Source organism: Rhopilema esculentum, chromosome 14 (genome assembly GCF_057945365.1).
Source record: "Rhopilema esculentum isolate cy_ngs chromosome 14, ASM5794536v1, whole genome shotgun sequence".
NCBI lineage: Eukaryota > Metazoa > Cnidaria > Scyphozoa > Rhizostomeae > Rhizostomatidae > Rhopilema > Rhopilema esculentum.
The window spans coordinates 97,501-116,101 of NC_142828.1; the positions used below are offsets into that span (position 1 = coordinate 97,501).

Below are 18,601 nucleotides of genomic sequence, written 5' to 3' on the forward strand. Positions count from 1 at the left end.
GTGCTGGTGCTTGTGCTGGTGCTTGTACCAGTGCTCTATCTGGAGCTGGTGCTGGTGCCTGTGCTGGTGCCTGTGCTGGTGGCTGTGCTGGTGCTGGTTCTGCTGTTAGTGCTGGACCCGGTGCTTGTATTGGTGCTGGTGCTGATGCTGTTGTATCTGCTTGAGACTGGGCTGCTGGCGGCGCTTGTGCTGGCGCCTGTACTATTAAAAGAGCTGGAGCTGGTGCTGTTGCTGGCTCCGGTCCTGGTGCTGGTGGTGCTGGTGCTAGTGCCTGTGCTGTTGCTTGGGCTTGTGCTGGTGTTTGTGCTGGTGCTGGTGCATGTGCTGGTGTTGATGTTGATGCTGGTTCTGGTGCTTGTGCCTGTGCTTCTGCCTATACTAGTGCTGGTGTTTGTTCTGGCACTGGAGCTGGTGCTAGTGCTGGTGATGGTGTTGGTGCTGGTGCTGGTGCTGGTGCTTGTGCTTGACCCAGTTCTTGTGCTGGTGCTGGTGCTTGTGCTGATGCTGGTGCTGGTGCTTGTGCTTCTGCCTGTCTTGGTGCTGGTGCTGGTGCCGTTGCTTTTGCTGATGCTGGCGCTTTTGCCTGTCCTGGTACTTAGGCTGGTGCTGGTTCTAGTGCTGGTGGTGGTAGTGGTGCTGGTGCTTGTGCTTGTCCTAGTGCTGGTGCTGGTGTTGGTGCTGGTGCTGCTGCTGCTGCTGGTGCTGGTGCTGGTGCTAGTTCTGGTGCTTAGGCTATTGATGCTGCTGGTGCTGGTGGTGCTGATGCTGGTGCTGCTGGTGGTGCTGGTGGTGCTGGGGATGGTGCTGGTGCTTGTTCTTGACCCAGTGCTTGTGCTGATGTTGGTGCTGGTGCTGGCGCTTGTGCTTGTCCTGGTGCTTAGGCAGGAGCTTGTGCTGGTGCTGGTGCTGGTGTTGGTGCTGGTGTTGGTGCTGATGCGGGTTCTGGTGCTTAGGCTGCTGCTGGTACTGGTGGTGGTGCTGGTGTTGGTGGTGGTGCTGACGCTTGTGCTGGAGCCGTTGCTTGGGCTGGTGATGGTGCTGGTGCTGATGTTGGTGCTGGTACTAGTGCTGGTGGTGGTGCTGGTGTTGGTCGTGGTGCTGATGCTTGTGCTGGACCCGGTGCTTTGGCTGGTGCTGATATTGGTGCTGGTGCTGGTGCTGGTGCTGGCGCTGGTGCTGGACCCGGTCCTTCGGCTGGTGCCTGTGCTGGTGCTTGTGCTGGTGCTTGTACCAGTGCTTTATCTGGAGCTGGTGCTGGTGCCTGTGCTGGTGCCTGTGCTGGTGGCTGTGCTGGTTCTGGTTCTGCTGTTAGTGCTGGACCCGGTGCTTGTATTGGTGCTGGTGCTGATGCTGTTGTATCTGCTTGTGACTGGGCTGCTGGCGGCGCTTGTGCTGGCGCCTGTACTATTAAAAGAGCTGGAGCTGGTGCTGTTGCTGGTTCCGGTCCTGGTGATGGTGGTGCTGGTGCTAGTGCCTGTGCTGTTGCTTGTGCTTGTGCTGGTGTTTGTGCTGGTGCTGGTGCATGTGCTGGTGGTGATGTTGGTGCTGGTACTAGTGCTGGTGGTGGTGCTGGTGTTGGTCGTGGTGCTGATGCTTGTGCTGGACCCGGTGCTTTGGCTGGTGCTGATATTGGTGCTGGTGCTGGTGCTGGCGCTGGTGCTGGACCCAGTCCTTCGGCTGGTGCTGGTGCTGGAGCTGGTGTTGCTGCAGGTGCTTCTACCAGTAATGTTGTTGGTGCCTGTGCTGGTGCCTGTGCTGGTGCCTGTGCTGGTGCCTGTGCTGGTGCCTGTGCTGGTGCCTATACTAGTGCTGGTGTTTGTGCTGGTGCCTATACTAGTGCTGGTGTTTGTGCTGGTGCTGGTGCCTGTGCTGGTGCCTGTGCTGGTGCCTGTGCTGGTGCCTGTGCTGGTGCCTGTGCTGGTGCCTGTGCTGGTGCCTGTGCTGGTGCCTGTGCTGGTGCCTGTGCTGGTGCCTGTGCTGGTGCCTGTGCTGGTGCCTGTGCTGGTGCCTGTGCTGGTGCCTGTGCTGGTGCCTGTGCTGGTGCCTGTGCTGGTGCCTGTGCTGGTGCCTGTGCTGATGCTGGTGCTGGTGCCTGTGCTGGTGCCTGTGCTGGTGCCTGTGCTGGTGCCTGTGCTCGTGCCTGTGCTGGTGCCTGTGCTGGTGCCTGTGCTGGTGCCTGTGCTGGTGCCTGTGCTGGTGCCTGTGCTGGTGCCTGTGCTGGTGCCTGTGCTGGTGCTGGTTCTGCTGTTAGGGCTGGACCCGGTGCTTGTACTGCTGCTGGTACTGAGGCTGTTGCTTCTGCTTGTGCCTGGGCTGGTTGTGGCGCTTGTGCTGGTACCTGTACTAGTAAAAAAGCAGTGCTGGTGCTGGTGTTGGTGCTAGTGCTAGTGCTGGTGCCTGTGCCGTTGCTCTTGCTGATGCTGGCGTTTATGCCTGTCCTGATTCCTGTACTAATGCTCAACCTTGTGCTGGTTTTGGTGCTGGTGCTGGTGCTGGTGCCTGTGCTGGTGCCTGTGCTGGTGCCTGTGCTGGTGCCTGTGCTGGTGCCTGTGCTGGTGCCTGTGCTGGTGCCTGTGCTGGTGCCTGTGCTGGTGCCTGTGCTGGTGCCTGTGCTGGTGCCTGTGCTGGTGCCTGTGCTGGTGCCTGTGCTGGTACCTGTGCTGGTGCTGGTTCTGCTGTTAGTGCTGGACCCGGTGCTTGTACTGGTGCTGGTGCTGATGCTGTTATATCTGCTTGTGACTGGGCTGCTGGCGGCGCTTGTGCTGGCGCCTGTACTATTAAAAGAGCTGGAGCTGGTGCTGCTGCTGGTTCTGGTCCTGGTGCTGGTGGTGCTGGTGCTAGTGCCTGTGCTGTTGCTTGTGCTTGTGCTGGTGTTTGTGCTGGTGCTTGTGCCTGTCCTGGTGCTTAGGTTGGTGCTGGTGCTGGTGGTGATTCCGGTTGTTGGTGGTGGTGCTGATGCTTGTGATGGACCCGGTGCTTGGGCTGGTGATGGTGCTGGTGCAAATGCTGGTGCTGTTGCTGATGCTTGTGCTTCAGCCAGTTCTGGCACTTGTGCTGCTGCCTGTACTAGTAAAAGTGCTGCTGCTGGTGCTGGTGCTAGTGCTGGTGCTGGTGCCTGTGCCGTTGATCTTGCTGATGCTGGCGCTTGTGCCTGTCCTAATGCCTCTACTAGTGCTGAAGCTGGTGATGGTTTTGGTGCTGGTGCTGTCGCTTGTGCAGGTGTTTGTACCAGTAATGTTGTTGGAGCTGGTGCTGGTGCCTGTGCTGGTGCTTGTGCTTCACCCAGTTCTTGTGCTGGTGCTGGTGCTTGTGCTGATGCTGGTGCTGGTGCCTGTGCTGGTGCCTGTGCTGGTGCCTGTGCTGGTGCCTGTGCTCGTGCCTGTGCTGGTGCCTGTGCTGGTGCCTGTGCTGGTGCCTGTGCTGGTGCCTGTGCTGGTGCCTGTGCTGGTGCCTGTGCTGGTGCCTGTGCTGGTGCTGGTTCTGCTGTTAGGGCTGGACCCGGTGCTTGTACTGCTGCTGGTGCTGAGGCTGTTGCTTCTGCTTGTGCCTGGGCTGGTTGTGGCGCTTGTGCTGGTACCTGTACTAGTAAAAAAGCAGTGCTGGTGCTGGTGTTGGTGCTAGTGCTAGTGCTGGTGCCTGTGCCGTTGCTCTTGCTGATGCTGGCGTTTATGCCTGTCCTGATTCCTGTACTAATGCTCAACCTTGTGCTGGTTTTGGTGCTGGTGCTGGTGCTGGTGCTGGTGCTGGTGCTGGTGCTGGTGCTGGTGCTGGTGCTGGTGCTGGTGCTGGTGCTGGTGCTGGTGCTTGTGCTGGTGCTTGTACCAGTGCTCTATCTGGAGCTGGTGCTGGTGCCTGTGCTGGTGCCTGTGCTGGTGGCTGTGCTGGTGCTGGTTCTGCTGTTAGTGCTGGACCCGGTGCTTGTATTGGTGCTGGTGCTGATGCTGTTGTATCTGCTTGAGACTGGGCTGCTGGCGGCGCTTGTGCTGGCGCCTGTACTATTAAAAGAGCTGGAGCTGGTGCTGTTGCTGGCTCCGGTCCTGGTGCTGGTGGTGCTGGTGCTAGTGCCTGTGCTGTTGCTTGTGCTTGTGCTGGTGTTTGTGCTGGTGCTGGTGCATGTGCTGGTGGTGATGTTGATGCTGGTTCTGGTGCTTGTGCCTGTGCTTCTGCCTATACTAGTGCTGGTGTTTGTGCTGGACCTGGTGCTTGTGTTGGTTCTGGCGCTGGAGTTGGTGCTGGTGCTTCTGATGGTGCTGGTGCTGGTGCTTGTCCTTCACCCATTTCTTGTGCTGTTGCTGGTGCTGTTGCTGGTGTTGGTGTTAGTGCTGGTGCTGGCGATTGTGCCTGCCCTGGTGCTTACGCTGGTGCTGGTGCTTCTGGTGGTGCTGTTTTTGGTGCTGGTGCTGGGGGTGGTGCTGGTGCTTGTTCTTGACCCAGTGCTTATGCTGATGTTGGTGCTGGCGCTTGTGCTTGTCCTGGTGCTTAGGCAGGTGTTGGCACTGTATCTGGTGCTGGTGTTGGTGCTGATGCTGGTGCTAGTGCTTGTGCTTCTGCCTGTCTTGGTGCTTAGGCTGGTGCTGGTGGTGATGCTGGTGGTGGTGGTTTTGGTGCTGGTGCTTGTGATTGACCCAGTGCCTGTGCGGGTGTTGGTGCTGGTGCTGGCGCTTGTGCCTGTCCTCGTGCTTAGGCTCGTGCTCGTGCTGCTTGTGGTGCTGGTGGTGGTTCTGGTGCTTGTGCTGGTGCGGTTCTTGTGATAGTGCTGGTGCTGGTGCTGGTGCTGGTGCTGGTGCTGGTGCTGTTGCTTTTGCTGGTGCCTGGGCCGGTGCCGGCGCTTGTGCTGGTGCTGGCGCTTGTGCTGGTGCTGGCGCGTGTGCCGTTGATCTTGCTGATGCTGACGCTTGTGCCTGTCCTAATGCCTCTATTAGTGCTGAAGCTGGTGCTTGTTTTGGTGCTGGTGCTTGTGCTGGTGCTGGTGATGATACTGTTGCTTTTGCTTGTGCCTGGGCTGGTGGCAGCGCTTGTACTGGTGCCTCTACTAGTGTTAGTGCTGGTGCTGTTGCTGGTTCTGGTGCTGGTGCTTGTTCTGGTGTTTGTGCTTGTTTTGGTGCTGGTGCTTGTGCTGGTGCTGGTGCTGGTGCTGGTGCTGGTTCTGGTTCTGGTGTTTGTGCTGGCGCTTGTGCCTGTCCTGGTACTTAGGCTGGTGCTGGTGTTGGTGTTGGTGCTAGTGCTGGTGCTTAGGCTGGTGCTGGTGCTGGTGGTGTTGCTTGTGATTGTGCTGGTGCTGGTGCTGGCGCTGGTACTGGTGCTGGTGCTTGTTCTGGTGTTTGTGCTTGTTTTGGTGCTGGTGCTTGTGCTGGTGCTGGTGCTGGTGCTGGTTCTGGTTCTGGTGTTTGTGCTGGCGCTTGTGCCTGTCCTGGTACTTAGGCTGGTGCTGGTGTTGGTGTTGGTGCTAGTGCTGGTGCTTAGGCTGGTGCTGGTGCTGGTGGTGTTGCTGGTGATTGTGCTGGTGCTGGTGCTGGCGCTGGTGCTGGCGCTGGTGCTGGTTGTGGTGGTGGTGCTTGTGCTTGACCCAGTCCTGGTGCTGGTGTTGCTGCTGGTGCTGCTGCTGCTGCTGGTGCTGGTGCTAGTTCTGGTGCTTAGGCTAGTGATGCTGTTGCTGCTGGTGGTTCTGGTGGTGCTGATGGTGGTGCTGCTGGTGGTGCTGGTGGTGCTGGGGATGGTGCTGCTGCTTGTTCTTGACCCAGTGCTTGTGCTGATGTTGGTGCTGGTGCTGGCGCTTGTGCTTGTCCTGGTGCTTAGGCAGGAGCTTGTGCTGGTGCTGGTGCTGGTGCTGGTGTTGGTGCTGATGCGGGTGCTGCTGCTTGTGCTTCTGCCTGTCTTGGTGCTTATGCTGGTTCTGATGCTGGTGCTGGTGCTGGTGCTGGTGCTGGTGCTTGTACTAGAATTGGTGCTTGTGCTTGTGCTGGTGCTTGTGCCTGTGCCGTTGCTTTTGCTGATGCTGGCTCTTTTGCCTTCCTGGTGCTTAGGCTGGTGCTGGTGCTGGTGCTGGTGCTGGTGTTGGTGTTGGTGCTTGTGCTTGACCAAGTATTTGTGCTAGTGTTGGTGCTGGTGCTGGCGCTTGTGCCTGTCCTGGTGCAAAGGCTGGTGCTAGTGCTGGTGGTGGTGCTGGTGTTGTGCTAAATCTGAGTGTACCCTTTGTCAGAAGTTTTAGAACATTCTAGAGAAGCTTACCTTTGATATTTGCTGACTGATTATGACATTTAAATCTTTATGTAAACACGTATATAACAACGATTATCCTATCCGTCATTTAGGCCAAACTTAATTTAATCGAACTTCCTAGTTAACTTCCTGTGCTGGTGCCTGTGCTGGTGCTTGTGCTGGTGCCTGTGCTGGTGCCTGTGCTGGTGCCTGTGCTGGTGCCTGTGCTGGTGCCTGTGCTAGTGCCTGTGCTGTTGCTTGTGCTTGTGCTGGTGTTTGTGCTGGTGCTGGTGCCTGTGCTGGTGGTGATGTTGATGCTGGTTTTGGTGCTTGTGCCTGTGCTTCTGCCTATACTAGTGCTGGTGTTTGTGCTGGACCTGGTGCTTGTGTTGGTTCTGGCGCTGGAGCTGGTGCTGGTGCTTCTGATGGTGTTGGTGCTGGTGCTTGTCCTTCACCCAATTCTTGTGCTGTTGCTGGTGCTGTTGCTGGTGTTGGTGTTAGTGCTGGTGCTGGCGATTGTGCCTGCCCTGGTGCTTACGCTGGTGCTGGTGCTTCTGGTGGTGCTGCTTTTGGTGCTGGTGCTGGGGGTGGTGCTGGTGCTTGTTCTTGACCCAGTGCTTATGCTGATGTTGGTGCTGGCGCTTGTGCTTGTCCTGGTGCTTAGGCAGGTGTTGGCAATGTATCTGGTGCTGGTGTTGGTGCTGATGCTGGTGCTAGTGCTTGTGCTTCTGCCTGTCTTGGTGCTTAGGCTGGTGCTGGTGGTGATGCTGGTGGTGGTGGTTTTGGTGCTGGTGCTTGTGATGGACCCAGTGCCTGTGCGGGTGATGGTGCTGGTGCTGGCGCTTGTGCCTGTCCTCGTGCTTAGGCTCGTGCTCGTGCTGCTTGTGGTGCTGGTGGTGGTTCTGGTGCTTGTGCTGGAGCGGTTCTTGTGATAGTGCTGGTGCTGGTGCTGGTGCTGGTGCTGGTGCCTGTGCTGGTGCCTGTGCTGGTGCCTGTGCTGGTGCCTGTGCTGGTGCCTGTGCTGGTGCCTGTGCTGGTGCCTGTGCTGGTGCCTGTGCTGGTGCCTGTGCTGGTGCCTGTGCTGGTGCCTGTGCTGGTGCCTGTGCTGGTGCCTGTGCTGGTGCCTGTGCTGGTGCCTGTGCTGGTGCCTGTGCTGGTGCCTGTGCTGGTGCCTGTGCTGGTGCCTGTGCTGGTGCCTGTGCTGGTGCCTGTGCTGGTGCCTGTGCTGGTGCCTGTGCTGGTGCCTGTGCTGGTGCCTGTGCTGGTGCCTGTGCTGGTGCCTGTGCTGGTGCCTGTGCTGGTGCCTGTGCTGGTGCCTGTGCTGGTGCCTGTGCTGGTGCCTGTGCTGGTGCTGGCGCTTGTGCTGGTGCTGGCGCCTGTGCCGTTGATCTTGCTGATGCTGACGCTTGTGCCTGTCCTAATGCCTCTATTAGTGCTGAAGCTGGTGCTTGTTTTGGTGCTGGTGCTTGTGCTGGTGCTGGTGATGATACTGTTGCTTTTGCTTGTGCCTGGGCTGGTGGCAGCGCTTGTACTGGTGCCTCTACTAGTGCTAGTGCTGGTGCTGTTGCTGGTTCTGGTGCTGGTGCTTGTTCTGGTGTTTGTGCTTGTTTTGGTGCTGGTGCTTGTGCTGGTGCTGGTGCTGGTGCTGGTTCTGGTTCTGGTGTTTGTGCTGGCGCTTGTGCCTGTCCTGGTACTTAGGCTGGTGCTGGTGTTGGTGTTGGTGCTAGTGCTGGTGCTTAGGCTGGTGCTGGTGCTGGTGGTGTTGCTGGTGATTGTGCTGGTGCTGGTGCTGGCGCTGGTGCTGGCGCTGGTGCTGGTTGTGGTGGTGGTGCTTGTGCTTGACCCAGTCCTGGTGCTGGTGTTGCTGCTGGTGCTGCTGCTGCTGCTGGTGCTGGTGCTAGTTCTGGTGCTTAGGCTAGTGATGCTGTTGCTGCTGGTGGTTCTGGTGGTGCTGATGGTGGTGCTGCTGGTGGTGCTGGTGGTGCTGGGGATGGTGCTGCTGCTTGTTCTTGACCCAGTGCTTGTGCTGATGTTGGTGCTGGTGCTGGCGCTTGTGCTTGTCCTGGTGCTTAGGCAGGAGCTTGTGCTGGTGCTGGTGCTGGTGCTGGTGTTGGTGCTGATGCGGGTGCTGCTGCTTGTGCTTCTGCCTGTCTTGGTGCTTATGCTGGTTCTGATGCTGGTGCTGGTGCTGGTGCTGGTGCTGGTGCTGGTGCTTGTACTAGAATCGGTGCTTGTGCTTGTGCTGGTGCTTGTGCCTGTGCCGTTGCTTTTGCTGATGCTGGCTCTTTTGCCTTCCTGGTGCTTAGGCTGGTGCTGGTGCTGGTGCTGGTGCTGGTGTTGGTGTTGGTGCTTGTGCTTGACCAAGTATTTGTGCTAGTGTTGGTGCTGGTGCTGGCGCTTGTGCCTGTCCTGGTGCAAAGGCTGGTGCTAGTGCTGGTGGTGGTGCTGGTGTTGTGCTAAATCTGAGTGTACCCTTTGTCAGAAGTTTTAGAACATTCTAGAGAAGCTTACCTTTGATATTTGCTGACTGATTATGACATTTAAATCTTTATGTAAACACGTATATAACAACGATAATCCTATCCGTCATTTAGGCCAACCTTAATTTAATCGAACTTCCTAGTTAACTTCCTGTGCTGGTGCCTGTGCTGGTGCTTGTGCTGGTGCCTGTGCTGGTGCCTGTGCTGGTGCCTGTGCTGGTGCCTGTGCTGGTGCCTGTGCTAGTGCCTGTGCTGTTGCTTGTGCTTGTGCTGGTGTTTGTGCTGGTGCTGGTGCCTGTGCTGGTGGTGATGTTGATGCTGGTTCTGGTGCTTGTGCCTGTGCTTCTGCCTATACTAGTGCTGGTGTTTGTGCTGGACCTGGTGCTTGTGTTGGTTCTGGCGCTGGAGCTGGTGCTGGTGCTTCTGATGGTGTTGGTGCTGGTGCTTGTCCTTCACCCAATTCTTGTGCTGTTGCTGGTGCTGTTGCTGGTGTTGGTGTTAGTGCTGGTGCTGGCGATTGTGCCTGCCCTGGTGCTTACGCTGGTGCTGGTGCTTCTGGTGGTGCTGCTTTTGGTGCTGGTGCTGGGGGTGGTGCTGGTGCTTGTTCTTGACCCAGTGCTTATGCTGATGTTGGTGCTGGCGCTTGTCCTTGTCCTGGTGCTTAGGCAGGTGTTGGCAATGTATCTGGTGCTGGTGTTGGTGCTGATGCTGGTGCTAGTGCTTGTGCTTCTGCCTGTCTTGGTGCTTAGGCTGGTGCTGGTGGTGATGCTGGTGGTGGTGGTTTTGGTGCTGGTGCTTGTGATGGACCCAGTGCCTGTGCGGGTGATGGTGCTGGTGCTGGCGCTTGTGCCTGTCCTCGTGCTTAGGCTCGTGCTCGTGCTGCTTGTGGTGCTGGTGGTGGTTCTGGTGCTTGTGCTGGAGCGGTTCTTGTGATAGTGCTGGTGCTGGTGCTGGTGCTGGTGCTGGTGCCTGTGCTGGTGCCTGTGCTGGTGCCTGTGCTGGTGCCTGTGCTGGTGCCTGTGCTGGTGCCTGTGCTGGTGCCTGTGCTGGTGCCTGTGCTGGTGCCTGTGCTGGTGCCTGTGCTGGTGCCTGTGCTGGTGCCTGTGCTGGTGCCTGTGCTGGTGCCTGTGCTGGTGCCTGTGCTGGTGCCTGTGCTGGTGCCTGTGCTGGTGCCTGTGCTGGTGCCTGTGCTGGTGCCTGTGCTGGTGCCTGTGCTGGTGCCTGTGCTGGTGCCTGTGCTGGTGCCTGTGCTGGTGCCTGTGCTGGTGCCTGTGCTGGTGCCTGTGCTGGTGCCTGTGCTGGTGCCTGTGCTGGTGCCTGTGCTGATGCCTGTGCTGGTGCCTGTGCTGGTGCCTGTGCTGGTGCCTGTGCTGGTGCCTGTGCTGGTGCCTGTGCTGTGCTGGTGGTGATGATACTGTTGCTTTTGCTTGTGCCTGGGCTGGTGGCAGCGCTTGTACTGGTGCCTCTACTAGTGCTAGTGCTGGTGCTGTTGCTGGTTCTGGTGCTGGTGCTTGTTCTGGTGTTTGTGCTTGTTTTGGTGCTGGTGCTTGTGCTGGTGCTGGTGCTGGTGCTGGTTCTGGTTCTGGTGTTTGTGCTGGCGCTTGTGCCTGTCCTGGTACTTAGGCTGGTGCTGGTGTTGGTGTTGGTGCTAGTGCTGGTGCTTAGGCTGGTGCTGGTGCTGGTGGTGTTGCTGGTGATTGTGCTGGTGCTGGTGCTGGCGCTGGTGCTGGCGCTGGTGCTGGCGCTGGTGCTGGTTGTGGTGGTGGTTCTTGTGCTTGACCCAGTCCTGGTGCTGGTGTTGCTACTGGTGCTGCTGCTGCTGCTGCTGGTGCTGGTGCTAGTTCTGGTGCTTAGGCTAGTGATGCTGTTGCTGCTGGTGGTTCTGGTGGTGCTGATGGTGGTGCTGCTGGTGGTGCTGGTGGTGCTGGGGATGGTGCTGCTGCTTGTTCTTGACCCAGTACTTGTGCTGATGTTGGTGCTGGTGCTGGCGCTTGTGCTTGTCCTGGTGCTTAGGCAGGAGCTTGTGCTGGTGCTGGTGCTGGTGCTGGTGTTGGTGCTGATGCGGGTGCTGGTGCTTGTGCTTCTGCCTGTCTTGGTGCTTATGCTGGTTCTGGTGCTGGTGCTGGTGCTGGTGCTGGTGCTGGTGCTGGTGCTGGTGCTGGTGCTTGTACTAGAATCGGTGCTTGTGCTTGTGCTGGTGCTTGTGCCTGTGCCGTTGCTTTTGCTGATGCTGGCTCTTTTGCCTTCCTGGTGCTTAGGCTGGTGCTGGTGCTGGTGCTGGTGCTGGTGTTGGTGTTGGTGCTTGTGCTTGACCAAGTGTTTGTGCTAGTGTTGGTGCTGGTGCTGGCGCTTGTGCCTGTCCTGGTGCAAAGGCTGGTGCTAGTGCTGGTGGTGGTGCTGGTGTTGTGCTAAATCTGAGTGTACCCTTTGTCAGAAGTTTTAGAACATTCTAGAGAAGCTTACCTTTGATATTTGCTGACTGATTATGACATTTAAATCTTTATGTAAACACGTATATAACAACGATTATCCTATCCGTCATTTAGGCCAACCTTAATTTAATCGAACTTCCTAGTTAACCTCGTTTTCATATTTAGCCTCATAATAGTTGTTCTAGCTCTTTCGGGAGGTTTCTAGCTGTAGTAAATTTAGATTCTTATGTAATAGGTTGCTAACGTCATCATGACAGAACTTTCAGGTAAATTCTAATTGTAGTTTTGTGGACTCATGCTTATAATATAGGTTCTAGAACTTTCCATTAGAATCGTATATATATACCTGTAAACTTTCGGTAGGTGTTACTTACGAATTACGAATTACGAATTGCGAATCATCATTGAGAGTTTAACAAAATTGTGAGTTATTTGGTGTCACTGGGAATTCTATTCGAGCACAGGGCTATCTACGCAGAATTCCCCACACTAAAAGTGGCGACCCTGCCAGGACATTGAACAAGAAAACAAGCTGGAAACACTAGTACAACAAAATGGCAGTCCAGAACAATTTTCAAAGAGAACTTTTACTGAAACAAATACTTCTGGAAGAAATCTCGGAGAATTTACAGTCACAGGACATCGAGGAAGTGCAGTTATCGTTGGAAAGAGTGACTCAAGCAATAAAAGAACTAGAAACCGGAAAGGACAAAGCAATGAACTGCATTATGGAAACGGAAGATCTAACCATTGAAGCACTACGAGAATGGTCTCAAAAACAAAAGAAAGAAATCAACCCATTCAAAGAGATGAGAACTCAACTGAGAGAGAGAATAAACGTGATACAGAAAAGGGAAAATGAACACAAGCTCCAGGAAGATCTCGAAAAACAGCGACAGATGATGGAACAAGCAGCAAGGCTTACAAAACAGCAACAACAACAACAGGAAGAGGCACGCGAGAAGCAAATACAAATGGAAGAAAATTGGATGCGCAGAAAACTACAAATGGAGCAAGAAAACGCCAAATCACACAATATGGAACTAGCCCAGAAACAGCCAACAGTGAAATTGCAGAAATACACAATAACACCATTTCAAGGGGATTTCAAGGATTGGCTTCGCTTTTGGAACCAGTTTACAGTAGAAGTGGACGGATCAGGAATAGCGGAGATTAGCAAATTCAACTATTTGATGGAGCTAGTGCAAGGAAAGCCCCGTGATGACATTCTTGGATTGCCGCACACGCCTGACGGATACGAGGAAGCGAAGAGGATACTGGAGACCAATTATGGAAAAGACATCAAAGTCAGAAAAGCGCTGATTCAAGAACTTGAAGGCCTGGGGCGAATCGTTAACGTCAACCAAACAAGAGATATACACGAGTTCTACAACAAACTGGCAAGGATTGTACGAACCTTGGCGACAATGAAGAAACTACAGACAGCACAAAGTCATGTCTACACCGTTATGGACAAGCTTGGACCGGTAAAAGAGGCCTTGGTTTCTAAAGACGATGACTGGGAGGAATGGGACTTAGAGCAACTCGTAGAGAACCTGAGAAAATACGTGGACAGACATCCAGTAACAGGAGAATCCAGTTTGCAAGCAAGCAGGAGGTCAGCAGAGCCTAAGAGAGACTTCAAGGGCAGTGACAGGGTGATGTTGGCTAGCGCATCGCAGAAGAACTTCCGAACTATCTGTGTTTACTGTGGAAAAAACAATCACCGTAGCAAGGACTGCTTCAAGGTTTTAGATGTAGCACATAGAAAGGAATTGCTGAAGTCAAAGAACCTATGCTTCAACTGTACAAGTGCGGGTCACGTGGCATCAAAGTGCAGATCAAGAGGGTGTATTAAATGCGGAGGACGACATCATACATCGGTTTGTGACAGCAGCAACCCATTCGGAGGAGAACAGGCCAGTAATTCAGCATCATATCTTGCCAATGAGAAGGGAAAGAGAGCAATGGAGGAAACCACGACGATCCATGCAACACTGATGGCCAAAGTAAATGGCATAGACGCAAGGATAATGCTCGATAGTGGCGCTGGAAGCTCTTACATCTGCACAAATCTAATTCGACAACTTAACATACGCCCCTTCAAAACCGAAAGAAGAGCAATCGAGCAGATGTATGGCACGGTAGTCAAACAGGTGGAACTGTATCGAGTGACAGTAGCATCCAACGCAGTAGAAGGTTTCAGTATGGATCTGAAGTGCATCAATGGAGAAAAGGACGTGTTGACATTCCTGACAAATCCCGGCATCAGTGAACTCAAGAAGAAGTACTGGAAATTACGAAGATTGCAATTCAGCGATGAAGAAGCAACTGAAAGCACGCTACCAGTCCATATCATCCTCGGAGCTGCAGACTATCAGCGTATAAAGACAGCGGAACCAGCGGTTTTGGGGCCTGACACTAACAAGGATCCGGGAGCAGAATTTACTATGCTTGGGTGGACATTGTCTGGTATGGCAACCCAAAGAAGCACGCAAACAGAGAAGACATTCTTTACAAGGTCGACCAAGGATGAATTCGAGCAAATGTGTTCGCTAGAAGTCTTGGGCCTAAAGGATTCCAGTGCAGAAGAATTTCACAGTGACTTCATGGAAAGACTGGAACGCCTTCCTGATGGAACCTACATTACTCGACTCCCCTGGAAGGAGAGCGCAGGATCTCTACCAACAAACAAGGTATTGGCGTTGGCAAGGCTAGCAAGTACAGTACGAAGACTGCAAAAACTGGGGAAGCTGGAAGAATATGATGCAATTATGAGGGAGCAGTTGGATAAAGGGATCATAGAGAGGGTTCCAGATAAACCTACTGGCGAAATAGTACATTGGATCCCACACCAAGCAGTTATAAGGGACAACGCAGAATCCACCAAGCTTCGGATCGTGTATGATTGTTCAGCAAGGAACACTTCACAAGATCCCTCCTTGAACGACCTGCTGGAAACCGGACCGCCTTTACAGCCGTTGATATTCGACATTCTCTTGAAGAATAGAATGCATCAGTATTGTATCACGGGAGACATACGGAAGGCCTTCTTACAGATCAAAATCCAACCACAAGATAGGGATGCTCTACGCCTATTGTGGTACAACGATTTGGAAAGCAGAACGATCGAAGAATACCGTTTCACTCGAGTGATATTTGGGTCTGCCTCAAGTCCTTACATTTTGGGGGCGACGTTAAGCAAGCATCTGGATCTTTACAAAGACAAGTATCCAAAGACTGTGGAACATTTGCAGAAGAATACGTATGTTGATGACGTCCAATGTTCAGCCGACAACAAGGAAGAGCTGATCAGATTCAAAGAAGAAAGTAGGGAGATTATGGCAGCCGGTGGCTTCACCTTACACAAATGGCACAGCAACGCAGATCTAGTAGAGCATAACGAAGAAGTACGTCAAGAGGCCAATGTAGAAGAAACATATGCAAAAACCACTGTTGGAACACACGCTGACGAAACAAAGATCCTTGGAATAAAATGGAACAAGTCAAAGGACATGATCGAAATCAGTTTCGAACATTGCATCGAAGGTTTGGATGGTGATATTGTTACGAAGAGGAAAATGCTTTCAGCAATAAACGGAATTTTTGACCCATTAGGAATCGCAGCACCGGTGATCATTGTTGGGAAGATCATATACAGTGAAGTATGTCTACTGAGGGTGTCATGGGATGAAGAATTACCGAAAGATATTCAAGATCGCTGGAACCGATGGATAAAGAAGCTGGAGCAATGTCCAACAATATCTATTCCCAGAAGTGTGACAAAAGAAAAACCATCAAAAATGACTGTGCATGGATTCTCCGATGCTAGTAAATTGGCAGTTGCTGCAGCCGTGTATGTGGTTTCTCATTACGAAGGTATCCAGGCAGAAAGCAAGCTGTTAGTAGCAAAATCAAGGATTGCCCCAAGAGCTACGTCAATCCCGCGACTCGAATTAAAAGCAGCACACATGCTTAGCCGACTGATGAGTCACCCAAAGAACACACTGTCTGATTGTACGATAAGTGAAATTCACGGATGGGTTGACAGTACAACCGTGTTACACTGGCTACAGGATCAAGGAAGATGGAGTCAGTACGTGAGAAACAGAACCAGAGCCATCCAAGAGAAGGATTTCATTCAGTGGCACTACGTCCCAACCGACGATAATCCGGCAGACCTTGGGAGCAGGGGAGTCAGCCCCAAGAAACTTGATCGATTTTGGAAGGAAGGACCTCTTTGGCTCATAAACAACGAAGAATGGCCTGAGCAACCTGAAGTACGAGAGACGAGTCAGTCACTGAAAGAAAAGTTGGGAAGCAAGAAAAAGCAGCTGATGGCCACAGAAACAGAGACAAACCACCTCGAAACACTGCTGCTTAAACATCCTTACAACAAGATGCTAAAAATTACAGCGTATATCATGCGGTTTATCAGAAGATGTCAGAAGAATGAGGTGGTAGCTAAGGACAATATTATAACAGTAGAAGAAATCGAGACTGCGGAGACATTTTGGATCAAAAGAGCCCAAGAACAAATTAGAGAAACAAAGCATTGTCAGCTCACTGAAGACGAATGCGGACTAATGAGGTATAATGGTCGAATTCCAAACTACAATCCAATTTGGCTGCCAAGAAATCATAAGTTAACAGATCTTATCATCGCAGCGAATCACAAGAAAGTGTTGCATAATGGCGTATCAGCTACAATGGCCAGCGTCAGAGACCGATTTTGGGTTCCTAAACTGAGAACAGTTGTGAAGAAATTGGTCCGAAATTGTAACTCGTGTAAAAGATTCTCAGCAAAACCGCTACACTCCCCAACCAAATCAATGCTGCCAGATTTCCGTGTTGTGATGGATGAACCATTCGCCGTTACTGGAGTAGATTTTGCAGGACCCATCGAATACAAGCAGAACAAGAATAAGGTTGGGAAAGCGTACGTGGCACTATTCACCTGCACAAGCACAAGAGCAGTACACCTTAAGCTATGTAAAGATATGACGGCTGAAGAATTCAAGATCGCTTTCAAAGAATTCATGGCAAGACGAGGTACACCAAAGATGATGATCAGCGACAACGCCAAAACATTCATCACTACAAGCAAATGGCTAAAGAGATTGAAGAACGATCACATCTTGATGAACTATCTCGCAGAACGACGAACCAGCTGGCGATTCAACATGGCAAGAGCCCCATGGTGGGGAGGGTTCTTCGAACGCCTTATCGGCATAATGAAGAAAAGCTTGGCGAAAATGATTGGAAAAGGGAGGCTGCGTTTCCATGAGCTTGAAGAGGTGTTATTGGACGTGGAACTTGCGATGAACAACCGACCACTCTGCTATCAAGGGGAAGAGTTCGATCAACCAGTAATCACGCCAAATATGCTCATAAGAGGGGGTCACTCCATTCAACTGAAAGAAGACTTCGAGAACATGGAACCGCAGGAGAGACCAGCTAAACGTTTGATCCATCTAAAAAGAACCAAAGAGCAATTACGTAAAAGATGGATGGGGGAGTATATAAAGGCCCTAGAAGAAAGAAGAAGACACCGGAGCGATAAAAACCCTGAAGTTCCAAATAAAGGATCTGTTGTTCTTCTAAAAGACGATTTAAAGAACAAGGCTCATTGGAAGATCGGGAGGATTATGAAGCACATCCAAGGCTCAGATGGCACTGTTCGAGGATTAAAGATACGGCTGGGCAACGGCTACATCGTTGAGAGACCACTGCAACTAGTCTGCGATTTGGAGATTGGAGAAGATGTGCAGGAGACACCACTCAATCCAGAAGCCCCAACTTTTGTGCCGAAACAAAGTCCAAATGCATCAGAAATCTGTCGCCCTCAGAGACAAGCGAAGTCGAACGCGAAGAATCGGATCATGGGCGTGGCACTTGAAGAAGAGGACGAACTCAGTATGGAATATTAAAGCAGTAGTCACACTTTAATAGGGGGAGTGTGTGCTAAATCTGAGTGTACCCTTTGTCAGAAGTTTTAGAACATTCTAGAGAAGCTTACCTTTGATATTTGCTGACTGATTATGACATTTAAATCTTTATGTAAACACGTATATAACAACGATTATCCTATCCGTCATTTAGGCCAACCTTAATTTAATCGAACTTCCTAGTTAACCTCGTTTTTATATTTAGCCTCATAATAGTTGTTCTAGCTCTTTCGGGAGGTTTCTAGCTGTAGTAAATTTAGATTCATATGTAATAGGTTGCTAACGTCATCATGACAGAACTTTCAGGTAAATTCTAATTGTAGTTTTGTGGACTCATGCTTATAATATAGGTTCTAGAACTTTCCATTAGAATCGTATATATATACCTGTAAACTTTCGGTAGGTGTTACTTACGAATTACGAAATACGAATTGAGAATCATCATTGAGAGTTTAACAAAATTGTGAGTTATTTGGTGTCACTGGGAATTCTATTCGAGCACAGGGCTTTCTACGCAGAATTCCCCACAGTGTTGGTCGTGATGCTGACGCTTGTGCTGGATCCGATGCTTGGGCTGGTGATTGTGCTGGTGCTGATGTTGGTGCTGGTGCTGATGATAGTGCAGGAGCTGGTGCTGCTGCTGGTGCTAGTGCTGGTGCTGGTGCCTGTGCGGTTGCTTTTGCCGATGCTGGAGCTTGTGCTTGTCCTAATGTCTGTACTAGTGCTCAAGCTGGTACTGGTTTTGGTGCTGGTGCTGGCGCTTGTGCAGGTACTTGTACCAGTAATGTTGTTGGAGCTGGTGCTGGTGCCTGTGCTGGTGCCTGTGATGGTGCCTGTGCTTGTGCCTGTGGTGGTGCCTGTGGTGGTGCCTGTGCTGGTGCCTGTGCTGGTGCCTGTGCTGGTGCCTGTGCTGGTGCCTGTGCGGGTGCCTGTGCTGGTGCTGGTTCTGCTGTTAGTGCTGGACCCGGTGCATGTACTGGCGCTAGTGCTGATGCTGTTGTATCTGCTTGTGCCTGGGCTGGTGGCAGCGCTTGTGCTGGTGCCTGTACTAGTAAAAGAGCTACAGCTGGTGCTGTTGCTGGTTCTGGTCCTGGTGCTGGTGGTGCTAGTGCTAGTGCTAGTGCCTGTGCTGTTGCTTGTGCTTGTGCTTGTGCTGGTGTTTGTGCTGGTGCTGGTGCCTGTGCTGGTGGTGATGTTGATGCTGGTTCTGGTGCTTGTGCCTGTGCTTCTGCCTATACTAGTGCTGGTGTTTGTGCTGGAAATGGTGCTTGTGTTGGTTCTGGCGCTGGAGCTGATGCTGGTGCTGGTGATGGTGATGGTGTTGGTGCTGTTGCTTGTGCTTCACCCAGTTCTTGTGCTGGTGCTGGTGCTGGTGCTGGTGTTGGTGCTGATGCTGGTGCTGGTGCTTGTGCTTCTGCCTGTCTTTGTGCTTAGGCTTGTGCTGATGCTGGTGGTGATTCTGGTGGTGGTGGTTTTGGTGCTGGTGCTTGTGATTGACCCAGTGCTTGTGCGGGTGTTGTTGCTGGTTCTGGCGCTTGTGCCT

General features: G+C 52.7%; 1 protein-coding gene and 1 pseudogene across 1 annotated transcript; one reads left to right on the top strand and one right to left on the bottom strand.

Moving 5' to 3' along the window:
* Positions 1–953: 953 nt before the first annotated feature.
* Positions 954–11,359, bottom strand: LOC148958492 (uncharacterized; annotated as a pseudogene).
* A 305-nt stretch (positions 11,360–11,664) lies between these two features.
* Positions 11,665–17,040, top strand: LOC148958493 (uncharacterized). Its single transcript, XM_089112455.1, has one exon. The coding sequence runs from the start codon at positions 11,665–11,667 to the stop codon at positions 17,038–17,040; it is 5,376 nt and encodes a 1,791-aa protein (XP_088968581.1).
* The last annotated feature ends 1,561 nt before the right edge of the window (positions 17,041–18,601 follow it).

What these genes read in the sequence shown, in the direction of transcription:
- LOC148958493 (XM_089112455.1), top strand. Translation starts at nt 11,665, where the DNA reads ATGGCAGTCCAGAACAATTTTCAAAGAGAACTTTTACTGAAACAAATA.